Here is a 13,350-nt window from a genome sequence, read left to right on the forward strand (position 1 = left end):
CCTTACTCACGTAAGGTTTATTACTTGGACGACCCAGTGCACTTGCTGGTTAGTTGTGCGGAATTGTGACAAAGTGTGATTCACGTTTAAGAGCTCCAAGTCCTTTGGCGCCATTGTTGATGATCACAACTTCGCGCACCACTCTCCCAAGCTTCATCAATTGTGACAAAGTGTGATTCACGTTTAAGAGCTCCAAGTCCTTTGGCGCCATTGTTGATGATCACAACTTCGCGCACCACTCTCCCAAGCTTCATAGAGGGATTCACCTTCTTTCTGTTTGAAGGTTTGAACATCCACTTTAAGCTTGCTACGCTTTTGAGGAGGAAAGAACTTGGCTAAGAAAGTCGTGACCAGCTTATCCCAAGAGTTCAGGCTATCTTTAGGTTGAGAGTCCAACCATATTCTAGCTCTGTCTCTTACAGCAAACGGGAAAAGCATAAGCCTGTAGACCTCGGAGTCAACCCCATTGGTCTTAACAGTATCACAGATTTGCAAGAATTCAGTTAAGAATTGAAAAGGATCTTCTGATGGAAGTCCATGAAACTTGCAATTCTGTTGCATAGGATAAACTAATTGAGGCTTTAGCTCAAAATTGTTTGCTCCAATGGCAGGGATTGAGATGCTTCTTCCATGTAAATTGAAATTTGGTGCAGTAAAGTCACCAAGCATCTTCCTTGCATTGTTATTATTTTTGGCCATGTCTCCTTCTTTTTCAAAAATTTCTGTCAGATTTTCTCCAGAGAGTTGTGCTTTAGCTTCCCTTAGCTTCCTCTTCAGAGTCCTTTCAGGTTCCGGATCAGCTTCAACAAGAATATTCTTATCCTTGTTCCTACTCATATGAAAAAGAAGAAAACAGAAAAGAAGAGGAATCCTCTATGTCACAGTATAGAGATTCCTTTATGTGAGTAGAAGAAGAAAAGAAATTCGAACACAGAAAGAGGGAGAGGGTTCAAATTTTTAAGAAGAAGAGAAGTGTTAGTAGATAAATAACTAATTAGAAAGAGATGAGGGAGGGAAGAGTTCGAAAATAATTGAAAAGAAAAGAAAAATTAAATTAAATTAAATTAAAATTCAAAACAATTAGTTAATTAAAAAGGAATTTTGAAAAAGAGGAAGGAGATTTTCGAAAATTAGAGAAAGAAAATTAGTTAGGTAGTTTTGAAAAAGATATGATTGAAATAGTAAACTTTTAAAATCAAACAAAAAGTCAAGTAGTTAATTGAAAAAGATTTGAAAATCAATTTTTGAAAAGATAAGAAATTAGAAAAGATTTTGAAATTGATTTTGAAAAAGATGTGATTGAAACTTATTTTGAAAAAGATTTGAAAAAGAAATTTTAAGATATTTGATTTTGAAAATTAAAGATGATTACTTGACTAACAAGAAACAAAAAGATATGAATTTAAAATTTAAAGATTGAACCTTTCTTAATAGGCAAGTAACAAACTTAAAATTTTTGAAACAATCACATTAATTGTTAGCATTAATTTTGGAAATATGAAATAAAAATAATAAAAAGATTTTGAAAATAAATTTTGAAAATTTTGAAATTATGAAAGAAAGAATGAAAAAGATTTGATTTTTTTGAAAAAGATTTGAAAAAGATAGAATTTTTAAATTGAAAATTTGATTTGACTCATAAGAAACAACTAAATTTTTAAAAGTTTTGAAAAAGTCAACTCAAATTTTCGAAAATTTATGAGTGAAATATGGGAAAGATATTTTTTTATTTTTGAATTTTAATGAAGAAAGAGAAAAACAACCAAAAGACTCAAAACATGAAAATTATGAATCAAAACACATGATGCATGCAAGAACACTTTGAATGTCAAGATGAACACCAAGAACACTTTGAAGATCAAGATGAACATCAAAATTTATTTTTGAAAATTTTTAAGAAAAGAAAAACATGCAAGACACCAAACATAGAAATTTTCAAACTTTAGACGCTAACAAATTGAAAATGCATATGAAAAACAAGAAAAGACACCAAACAAGAAAAATTTAAAGATCAAACAAAGAAATTCATCAAGAACAACTTGAATATCATGAAGAACAAATGCATGAGTTTTCAAAAATTTTAAGAAAAATTAAAAAGATGCAATTGACACCAAACTTAAAATGTGACATAAGACTTAAACAAGAAACACAATATTTTTTGTTTTTATGATTTTATTAAATTTTTTTCTGGATTTTTCAAAAATTAATTGGAAAAAGAAAAATAAGGATTTCAAAATTTTTAATCAGAATTTCAGGCATCATGCAATGTTAGTCTAAAGCTCCAGTCCAGGAATTAGACATGGCTTACTAGCCAGCCAAGCTTTCAGTGAAAGCTCCGGTCCAAAATACTAGACATGGCCAATGGCCAGCCAAGCTTCAGCATACATAGTTCAAGCATGTGAAGAAAAACCCCTCAGTCCAAAAGAATTTAGACATGACTTTACAGCCAGCCAGGATTCAACATTTCCCATGAAATTCTAGAATTCCTTCTTAAAAATTCCGAAGTCATAGAATAATTTAATTTTTTAAAATTTTTTTTGAAAATTTTTTGAAAATAAAAAGAATAAAAACAAAAACTTAAAATTAAAATAAAATTACCTAATCTGAGCAACAAGATGAACTGTCAGTTGTCCAAACTCGAACAATCCCCGGCAACAGCGCCAAAAACTTGGTGCACGAAATCATGATTGTTCATTCCTTGGTAACGGCGCCAAAAACTTGGTACGCACGTTCATAATCTTAGTTCTTTTTCACAACTTCGTGCAACTAACCATCAAGTGCACTGGGTCGTCCAAGTAATAAACCTTACGTGAGTAAGGGTCGATCCCACAGAGATTGTCGGCTTGAAGCAAGCTATGGTCACTTTGTAAATCTCAGTCAGGCGGATTCAAATGGTTATGGTGAATTGATAATTAAAATATAATTAAAATATAAAATAGGATAGAGATACTTATGTAATTCCTTGGTGAGAATTTCAGATAAGCGTATAGAGATGCTTTTGTTCCTCCTGAACCTCTGGTTTCCTGCTGTCTTCATCCAATCATTCCTACTCCTTTCCATGGCAAGCTTTATGTAGGGCATCACCGTTGTCAATGGCTACTTCCCGTTCTCTCAGTGAAAATGGTCCAAGATGCGCTGTCACCGCACGGCTAATCATCTGTCGGTTCTCGATCATATTGGAATAGGATTCAGTAATCCTTTTGCGTCTGTCACTACGCCTAGCACTCGCGAGTTTGAAGCTCGTCACAACCATCCCTTCCCGGATCCTACTCGGAATACCACAGACAAGGTTTATACTTTCTGGATCTCAAGAATGGCCGCCAATAGTTCTAGCCTACACCACGAAGACTCTGATCTCACGATCAGAAGGCTAAGAGATACACATTCAAGCTTGTTTACATGTAGAACGGAAGTGTTTGTCAGGCACGCATTCATAAGTGAGAATGATGATGAGCGTCATATAATCATCACATTCATCATGTTCTTGTGTGTGAATGGATATCTTAGAGAAGAAATAGGCTTGAATTGAATAGAAAAACAATAGTACTTTGCATTAATTCATGAGGGACAGTAGAGCTCCACACCTTAATCTATGGTGTGTAGAAACTCTACCATTGAAAATACATAAGGAATAATGGTCCAAGCATGGCCGAATGGCCAGCCTCCCAAAGAGGGTTCAATCATCAAAACATGATCAAAAGATATAAATACAATAGTAAAAAGTCCTATTTATACTAAACTAGTTACTAGGGTTTACAGAAATGAGTAAATGATGCAGAAATCCACTTCCAGGCCTACTTGGTGTGTGCTTAGGCTGAGCATTGAAGCTTTCACGTATAGAGGTCTTCCTTGGAGTTAAACTCCAGTTTGTAACTTGTTTCTGGCGTTTAACTCTGCTTTGCAACCTGTTTCTGCCGTTTAACTCCAGAATAGGGCAGAGATCTGGCGTTAAATGCCAGTTTGCGTCATCTAAACTCAGGCAAAGTATGGACTATTATATATTTCTGGAAAGCCCTGGATGCCTACTTTCCAACGCAATTAAGAGCGCGCCATTTGGACTTCTGTAGCTCAAGAAAAGCCACTTTGAGTGCAGGGAGGTCAGAATCCAACAGCATCTGCAGTCCTTCTTTAGCCTCTGAATCTGATTTTTGCTCAAGTCCCTCAATTTCAGTCAGAAATTACCTGAAATCACAGAAAAACACACAAACTCATAGTAAAGTCTAGAAATGTGATTTTTATTTAAAAACTAATAAAAATATACTAAAAACTAATCAAATCATACTGAAAACTATGTAAAAACAATGCCAAAAAGCGTATAAATTATCTGCTCATCACAAACTTTTGTCAACTCGTTGGGAGACGACCTGGGATTCATACTCCCAGTATTTTTATTCTAATTTTGTGACAAACTTTCTAAATTGATGGGCGGATTTTAGCTGGTTAAGAACTATACTTACAACGCTATTTCTATATTGAATTCTTAATTGGCCGACTTCTGCCTCGCATCAGTTACCAGTTTGGAGGAGAAGTTGGAGCTGGCATATTTGAAAGAAGAGAGCTATTGGCGAGAAAAATCTAGAGTCAAGTGGCTAAAAAAAGGAGATCAGAACACTAGATTCTTTCACCAGAAATTTCAATCAAGGATGCGAAGGAACAGAATTTGGAGATTAGTAAGGAGGGACAATGAGATTGCATCGAAACCGGAGGATATTGCAAAGGTAGCTGAAGACTACTTTTGTGATATTTTTACTTCTTCTTGTTCGGCTGATCTAAATCCATACTTAGAGGATTTAGAGCCTAAGGTTACAGCTTCCATAAACCGTAGGCTCCAAAGGCCAGTAACTATGGACGAGGTCAAAAGAGCTACATTTAGTGTTCATGCTCAAAGTGCTCCTGGTGATGACGGGTTTACAGCTAAGTTTTTTCACTTTTTCTGGGATATAGTTGGAGGTGACATTTTTAAGGCAGTGAGAAGTTTCTTTCACAGTGGCAGAATTTTAAAAAGCTTCAATCATACTCAAATTTATTTGATTCCAAAGGTGACAGATGCTAGTGACATGACTCAGGTACGACCGATCAGTTTGTCTTCAGTTATGTATAAAATTATTTCTAAAGTTATGGTGCACCGATTACAAGGTATTATGAATAAAATTATAAGCCCAAATCAGAGTGCGTTTCTCAAAGGTAGACTCATTTCAGATAATATTCTAATTGCCGACGATTATATGCACTATATGAAAAATTAAAGAAGTGGGGCAGAGCATGAGATGGCTATTAAACTAGACATGAGCAAGGCTTATGATAGGGTTGAATGGAATTTCTTATGGTATATTATGGATAAGCTGGGCTTTGATGCTAAATGGATTAACTGGACTAAGGAATTGGTAACGACTGTTTCTTACTTTGTCGTTGTGGAAGGTCAACCTTTTGGCTATTTTAGGCCAAATAGGGGCATCCGACAGGGTGACCCCCTATCTCCATATCTCTTTCTTTTTTGTGCAGAAGGACTTTCCTTCTTGCTACACAAGGCAGAGCAAAACAGATTAATTCAAGGAGTTCAAGTTAATCAGAGATGCCAAACAGTTAATCACCTTTTGTTTGCGATGATTCAATCTTTTTTTGCAAGAGCGCACCTAATACAAGCCAAAGTATTCTAGAATTGCTAGAGATCTATGAGGGTTTCAGTGGGCAAAAAGTCAATTTGAATAAGTCGGCTATCTTTTTCAGTCACAACACACCCCAGAACACAAGACTAGCAGTTGCTCAGACACTAAATATTGAACATATCGGAGCACAAGACAAATACTTGGGACTGCCCTCTATAGTTCAAAAATCAAAGAAAGCAACCTTTGGAGCTATCAAGGATAAAGTTCAGAAGAGGATTATGGGTTGGAAAAGAAGTCTATTGTCATCAGGTGGCAGGCACACGCTATTAAGAGCGGTGGGGGAGGCGATTCCTATTTATACACTCTCTTGTTTCAAGCTCCCAGACATGCTGTTGACTGAGATTCATAGCATGCTCTCGCAATTTTGGTGGGGTCAAAAAGGCGCAGAACGAAGAATGGTTTGGATTAAATGGGACACAATGACGAGACCGAAGAAAGATGGAGGGCTGTGGATCAAGGACCTAATGGCGCAAAATTTGGCTTTATTGGGCAAGCAATGTTGGCGTCTAATGAAATACCCTAATTCTACTCTATCAAGAATGCTCAAAGCTAAATATTTCAGATATACAGATTTCCTACATTCAGAGATAGGAAGCGTACCGTCGTGGCGCTGGAGAAGTGTTCTTGAAGGGCGCAAGGTGATCGAGAAAGGCTTGTTATGGAAAATATGCTCTGGTACTAATGTTCGCATCTTCCATGACCCCTGGCTCCCACCACCAGTGCCCCTTAATGTCCCTCAAAATGCACTCACAATCCCGCCAAATCTACAAGTATATTACATTAGTGCGTTACTAAATCCTGATAGAAGCTGGAATAGAAATCTGATTGAGTCAATTTTTTCAGTTGATATATGCAATAAACTTCTTTCAATCAAACCAATAGAGGAGGAAGATGAAGTTAATTGGTGCTGAACAAAATCTGGTATATATGAAGTTGGGTCAGGATACAAAATTGCTTATGGATTCTTTCATTCTCCTACTTCATTGAGGCCCCAGAACATACAGAACAACAGAGTCTGGAATAGCATTTGGGAATTGAAATTACCTCATAAAATTAAGGTTTTTCTATGAAAAAGTCTTCATGAAAAGCTTCCGATGTTGCAACAAGTTCACAGCCGGTTCACATCCACTCCTGCCACTTGTCCAAGATGCATGTTGAAGGCTGAATCAATTTCTCATGCTTTGTTTCAATGCCCCCTGTCTTCAATAATATGGTGCCTAAGATTAATAACCCTTGACCTATGAATGAGAGAAGAAGAGACCTTTTTCAATTGGTGGCAACGAGTCTTATCCTGGGCAGCGGCTCAATTCGACGGTAGATAAAAGACCCTCCTCATAGCGGCGCTGTGTTGGAGCACTTGGAAAGCGAGGAATCGGTGTGTTTTTGAGAAGGTAATAAGCCCGGCACCAGAGATAGTGAAAGAAGCCAGCAATTTAGTGCGTGAACTCGTGAGCCATACCTGATAGATGCTGCTAATTTTCTTTACTCTTTTCTAAGCTCTTAGTCTTTCATTCACAGTTGGTGATAAATGGAAAGATCCAATTCTTTTGTACTTCCTTATGGAAATACTTTTATTTTATATTAATAAAATAACATTTATCTTTGAAAAAAAATACATTCTGAAAAGCCACCGAAAGAAACTAATAGAGACTGATGTGGTACTTAATTAAAAAGGCTTCGAACAATCTCACTTTATTTTTGGTCAACAAAAGGGGCTTCACACTTAAAACACTCAGGATTCGGTGGTCCCAGAATGTTTGGACCATTAAATGGTCCCATAACAAAACATATTTTTTAAATTTTTTTAATAACTGCTAAATAGTCCTTTTTTAAATTTAATTACAAATTAATCCCATATATTTTATTTAATTATAAAAATGATTTTTTATTTTATAAATAATTATTTTATCATAAATCTATCATGTTTATTAACAATCAAGAACAAAAACAATAACGAATTAGATTTTTCATTGATCCTCATAAATTTTTTTGCTATTCCAATCGAGTAAAAGATTAAATTTGATCCGTCACATTCGTGAGAAATCATAAAATCGTGTTTCCTTGAAAACCAATTGATTGGACTATCAAACCAATCGATTGAATTATAACTCAATTGATTGGATTATAGTTTACCACTAAACAATCGATTAAAAATTGCTGGGCAGCATGGTTTTCGCAAATATCAATCGATTGGTCATATTACCCAATCGATTGAACGATGAATTAAATGTGGATTTTTTATAATTCAATCGATTGTTTAGAATTTCCAATCAATTGAATGCTTCAAAACAACCTGGGTTTCACTATTCAATTGATTGGTTGTGATACCCAATCGATTGAATTCATGAAAACAATATGGACATGCCAAATTCAATCGATTGAAGTGTGCTACCCAATCGATTGAAATGTGTATTAGCAACTTGAGGTCTCACTATTCAATCGATTGGTTATGTTACCCAATCGATTGAACTTTCCACGTGACTTCCAATTCAATCGATTGGTTTGAGAATTCAATCAATTGGGAAGTGATGTAAATGTGTTTTTTTCGGCATTCAATTGATTGGCATTGTAATCCAATCGATTGAAATTTCAAATTCGCTATCTATTAAACCCAAACCATGCGTATTCATTCTTCTATAACATTTTAAAACAATTCGGTGCCCCATTTCTGTACCTCTCTCCTCTCATCGAATCCAGAAAGCTTCTTCTTCTTCTTCTCCAATCTCACCAACATCCACTCCATCCTACATACGTATTATTAATCCTCATCCAATTCCTTACAAAACCCACTAAATCAATATCCCCAAAATGGCCAGAACTAAGAACTCCAAAAGAGCCAGGGTTGAGAGAGAAAACTCTGCTTCCGCCAGACTGGTTGCTTCATCACATTACATGGCAAGGTGGCTGCCGTCTCCAAGGGCACTGAACAACTATGTGGAAAAGTTCGAGTCAAAGGCAATTATTCCTCCCAGGTACATAACAGCTGAGTTCATTCATGGTAGACATTATAACTTGGTCTGGAATGCTTTGCAAACATAGCACTTAACTGATTTTGTACAAACTAGGGATGATTATTACCCGAACTTGGTTAGGGCTGTTTATAGTAATTTAAATTATGTTGTTCCTGAACCTGATGAAGAGGGTGAGGAGGTAATGCCGCTGATTGAGTTTGATTTAGGGTTACAGCATTATAGAGTTACTTTGCAAGAACTAGCTGAACAATGGAATTTAGTTTATCAAGGGGCAAAATTTACTGGAGGTATTGGGGAAGATGAGGAATGGAGTGAATATAATAGGTTGGTTGGTTTGCAGAGTCTATAGTATGAGAATCCACAAATGGATGCTAGAGGTAATATAAGTTGCAGTGGGTTGGGTAATGAGCAGTGTATATTGATGTATTTGTTTTCATACATGTTGATTCTAAGAAAACATAATCATGGAATCTTGTTTAACGAAGATATTCTAGTGCTTTGGGCTATGGTGACTGGAAAGGAGATAAATTGGCCTTATTTTATGGTTCATCATATGCTTGAAATGAGGAAAGGAAAATCAAGTGTTGCTTTAGGATATGCTTGCCATTGGACCAAGATTTTCACCTGGCTTGGAATTTACTTGAGTGAAGAGAAGAGTGTCATCTTGAGTAATGTAGCCAAGATTGATGACAGCACTCTAAGACAGATGGGAAGAGATCTGAATTCCCAAGAACCTCAGGTCCAAGGACAACCACAAGACCCTGAGGTGCAAGCACAATCACAGGAACCCCCCCCCACCACCCCCTCCTTCGCCAACAATGCGAGATTTGATGGATGAATTGCGAAGCATGAGAGTATATATGGAGGAGCAATTTGCTGATATGAGGCAGCGTCAAGACAGGCAAACTGAAGCTATCAATCGTCAAGGAGAAGCAATTGATCTTCTATACACAAATCTAGGCATCACAAACCCAAGGGGCATCATCCCAAGGCATGGACCATGAAGAAATTTTGTCGAAGAATGAAGAAATTCTTCTATCAGTTATGAATGTGTCATTGTGTGTATGATATTGGGGTTGCTTGTGTTTGAGACTTATGTTTGGATATTTGATGAATTTGGCTTATTAAAATCATTGAATGAAGGATCTAAATTTACTGTATTTTTTTTCTTGACATTCCAAATTGGGCAATAGATCAGTTGTTTGGTATATCATTTATTTACTATCAGTTGGCAGGTTTTGTGTTTTGAAATTGACGTTTTGATTGTTTAATTATTTTCTGTCTCAAAATCGTAAAATCTCATCTCAGCATGATTTTTAGTTTGCAAGGGTGTTTACTACTACATGACTTTTTCTCTCTTGGTTCTGTTGTTTTCTAGAATTTTTTTCAACCCTTTATCATGGATTTTAAGGACTCTGTAACTTAAGAGTTGATGATTGGTGTAGTAACTAGTATGTTTTCTGTTAATAATAGTAATTAATAAATAATAAAAAACATGGAGTGTGATTGGTTACTTTAGAACATTTGGAAGTTCTGCTTTCATCTGTTCCATATTTTCATGACTATACATATGGATTCATTGGAGACTTAAAAATCTATACAGACTTTGTTTTTTATTTTTATTTTTTTTTTACATATGAGGGTTAACTTGAATGCTTGTATGATGTAATTTATTTATATATATCTATTCCTGTTTGTATATTCCACTTTGAGGTTTTTACTATGTATATGATGAGATGAAGCATGTAAATGAGCTACTTAAATGATAGAGGAGTTGGTTTGTTAACTGAATGGATTATGCATAAAAGTGCATTTCAGATTTGTGTATTCCATTTTGAGGCACTTAATCATTGTCTTAAATGATTCAACCTTCCTTTTTTTTCTATATTTTTAACTCACTTTATATTCTATTATGTTGGATTCGCTTCAAGGGCCATCGCCTTTGCTCTGTTATATGAAGATATTTTGGTTGAATATTAGTCTGTTATCATTAATGGAACTACAGAAGTGGATTTTCAAGCTCTTTGCAAGGGATTAAATATATTTGTCTACACCTTATGCCTTTAATTTTTCACAAAATCAAAATGGAATATTATCCATATGGCAATGTTCTTGTTCTAGATGGAGTCATTCAGCTGACAGAAAGGGATGAATGTACTTATCAAGAGATGATCACTCATCTTCCTCTTTGCTCGATTCCAGATCCAAAAAAGGTCTTTTGATAATTTGAATCTCACCACGAATTTCGTACATGTCTATTATTTCTTATTTGTTGCCAAATATGTGTGATAACAAAATCTATTGTGATTTATATATATAAGGTGACTTCTGGTGGACGTTTGGCTTATAATTGTAAGAAAATTTATTTGTGGTTTATTCTCCTTTTTCTGACCCGAGACCTAAGAGATTAAATACTGTTCCAATCGATTGTTTTGTTATTGTAATCGATTGGAATACACTTAATTACTGTATCAATCGATTGGTTTTTAATTCAATCGATTGAATTTGCCTCAATTTCATTTTCAATCGATTGTATTGTTATTGTAATCGATTGACCTACACTTAATTACTAGTTCAATTGATTGTTTTCTAAATTCAATCGATTGAATTATCCTCAATTTCAAAAACAATCGATTGTATTGTTATTGTAATCAATTGAAGTACACTTAAGTACTGATTCAATCGATTGTTTTCTAAATTCAATCGATTGAATTATCCTCAATTTCAAAAACAATTGATTGTATTGTTATTGTAATTGATTGAAGTACACTTAATTACTGATTCAATCTATTGTTTTCTAAGTGCAATCGATTGAAGTATCAACAATTATTATTTCAATCGATTGGTGGGGCTTGAGTACGTATAGTAACTATCAAACAAGTTTTGAAACTGTTTTTATTTAATTATTAATCTGATGCATCTAATCTTATTAATAATATTATTTGAGTATTTATCTACTTAAAAATAATTATAGATAAGATATAATCATATGAATAAATTAAATTTACTTTGTTAAATTGTAAATAAAAATCAAGATAAAATTTGATTTGTATTTGATTTTAACCAAAAGATAAGATATCTTAATCAGTTTTAAGATTATTCACTTAATTTAAAATTTTTTATAAAAGATAGAATTAAAATTTGGTTATAAAACACTTTTTCAGTTTCTCTCCACTCCTTCTTATGACTTAAGATCTCTTTCATGAACTTAGCATAAGAGGGTATTTGCTCAAGTGCCTCTGCAAATGGAATCTTTCTTTCAAGAGTCCTGAGATAGTCTGCAAAGCGGGCAAATTGTTTATCCTGTTCCGCTCGGCGGAGTTTATGAGGATAAGGCATCTTGGCTTTATATTCTTCAAACTTAGTTGCTGCAGGTTTATTCCTTACAGAAGTGGTTGGAGAAGCCTTCTTAGAGGGGTTACTATCAGCACTTGAAGGTGTCTGATCCCTCATTGGCATTTGAACGCCAGGAATGGGGGCTGAATGGGCGTTTAACGCCAGGTTCCCACCCTTTTCTGGCGTTTGAACGCCAGATTTGGGCATCCATTGGGCGTTTAACGCCAGTTTTTCCCCCTTTTCTGGCGTTTGAATGCCAGAGTTATTCCTCTCTGGGATCTTAATGTCCTCAGAGGGATTTTGGGTAGTGGTTTGGTCATCCTCTGTCATTTGTTCCTTTCTTGACTTTTTGCTACTTTTAGCTGAGTTATTCAATGTTTTCCCACTCCTTAGTTGGACAGCTTGGCATTCTTCTGTTATCTGTTTAGATAGCTGCTGTCTTGTCTGATTCAATTGTGCTTCTATATTCTTGTTAGCATTTTTAGTGTCTTGGAGCATCTATTTGAATTCTGCTAATTGTTTTGTCATAAGGAGTAATTGCTGATTAAGTTCAACAATCTGTTCTTGAGGATTGGGATCAGTAGTTACTGCCATAGCCTTTTCTTTTATGGAGGACTCACTGTTTGAGTACAGATGTTGATTTCTAGCAACTGTATCTATGAGTTCTTGAGCCTCTTCAATTGTTTTTCTCATGTGTATAGATCCACCAGCTGAGTGGTCTAGGGACATCTGAGCTTTTTCTGTAAGCCCATAGTAGAAGATGTCTAACTGTACCCACTCTGAAAATATTTGAGAGGGGCATTTTCTTAGCATCTCCCTGTACCTCTCCCAGGCATTATAAAGGGATTCATGATCCTCTTGTTTAAAGCCTTGGATGTCCAACCTTAGCTGTGTCATCCTTTTTGGAGGGTAAAATTGATTCAGGAATTTGTCTGATAACTGTCTCCATGTTTTTATGCTTGTTGTGGGTTGGTTATTTAACCACCTCTTAGCTTGATCTTTTACAGCAAATGGAAACGGTAATAATCTGTAGACATCCTGATCCACTTCTTTATCACGTACTGTGTCAACAATTTGTAAGAACTGTGCCAGAAACTCAGTAGGTTCTTCCTGTGGAAGACCGAAATACTGGCAACTCTGCTGCACCATGATAATGAGCTGAGGGTTTAGCTCAAAGCTGCTTGCTTTGATGGGAGGTATACAGATGCTACTCCCATATGCAGCTGTAATGGGGTTAGCATATGACCCCAGAGTCCTTCTGGATTGTTCACTTCCACTTATGTCCATGATGGAGAAAAGGGAATTGATATGAATTATTTTTTTTTAAAAGTAACCGAAAATAATAAGTAAAATAAATGAAAAATAAAATAAAATTT

At 35.4% G+C, this 13,350-nt stretch overlaps 1 protein-coding gene across 1 annotated transcript; it reads left to right on the top strand.

Moving 5' to 3' along the window:
* On the top strand, positions 4,644 to 6,577 carry LOC107620328. Its single transcript, XM_016322506.1, has 2 exons — positions 4,644 to 5,066; positions 5,627 to 6,577. Exons 1-2 carry the CDS (start codon positions 4,644 to 4,646, stop codon positions 6,575 to 6,577), a joined length of 1,374 nt encoding a protein of 457 aa, XP_016177992.1.

This window comes from Arachis ipaensis, chromosome B10 (genome assembly GCF_000816755.2).
Source record: "Arachis ipaensis cultivar K30076 chromosome B10, Araip1.1, whole genome shotgun sequence".
In the NCBI taxonomy this organism is placed as follows: domain Eukaryota; kingdom Viridiplantae; phylum Streptophyta; class Magnoliopsida; order Fabales; family Fabaceae; genus Arachis; species Arachis ipaensis.

What these genes read in the sequence shown, in the direction of transcription:
- LOC107620328 (XM_016322506.1), top strand. Translation starts at nt 4,644, where the DNA reads ATGCGAAGGAACAGAATTTGGAGATTAGTAAGGAGGGACAATGAGATT. An exon ending in ATGCTAGTGACATGACTCAG is followed by an intron (nt 5,067 to 5,626) that starts GTACGACCGATC and finishes TTTTTTTGCAAG; the next exon opens with AGCGCACCTAATACAAGCCA.